Below are 500 nucleotides of genomic sequence, written 5' to 3' on the forward strand. Positions count from 1 at the left end.
GAGGAGAAGTTCAAGGAAATAAGTGCTGCATATGAGGTAATTCTTCTCCCCCTTGAACAGTATGTTTATGTTAGTAAAATGTGGCTCTGATAGGACATCATCATTCTTTTATCTTTTGCTATACTATCCTATATATGATTTATCTTTTTGAGCATTAGCAGTGTAAAATTTTCTTTATCTTGTATATGCAGTTGGATCTGAATTAGTTAATTTATAGTTAATCATATTGTGTCATGGATGATAATTTTCATATTTACTATATTTTATTGTTCCCTCTTTTATTCTTATGGTAACAAAGCATGTGTATAGGTCCTATCAGATGATGAGAAAAGATCTTTATATGACCGCTTTGGTGAGTCAGGTCTACAAGGAGAAAATGGAGGGTCAGCCAGTGCTTCTGGGGTATGTTTAATTTCAAGATTATGTTCCCTTCAATGTTTGAATGAAATGAACCTAATATGCTTTGATATGTTGAATTGTTAATTGGTTATAAAGTCCTA

General features: G+C 32.0%; 1 protein-coding gene across 1 annotated transcript in view; it reads left to right on the forward strand.

Moving 5' to 3' along the window:
• Positions 1 to 500, forward strand: part of LOC107644139 (chaperone protein DnaJ) — a gene marked incomplete in the record, with an annotated part of 5,714 nt that overhangs the window by 1,782 nt on the left and 3,432 nt on the right. Inside the window, 2 exon segments of the mRNA XM_016347944.2 lie at positions 1 to 36; positions 310 to 402. Of these exon segments, the coding sequence (XP_016203430.1) occupies positions 1 to 36; positions 310 to 402 (129 nt within the window).

The sequence above is a fragment of the Arachis ipaensis genome, chromosome B05 (assembly GCF_000816755.2).
Source record: "Arachis ipaensis cultivar K30076 chromosome B05, Araip1.1, whole genome shotgun sequence".
Classification (NCBI taxonomy): Eukaryota; Viridiplantae; Streptophyta; class Magnoliopsida; order Fabales; family Fabaceae; genus Arachis; species Arachis ipaensis.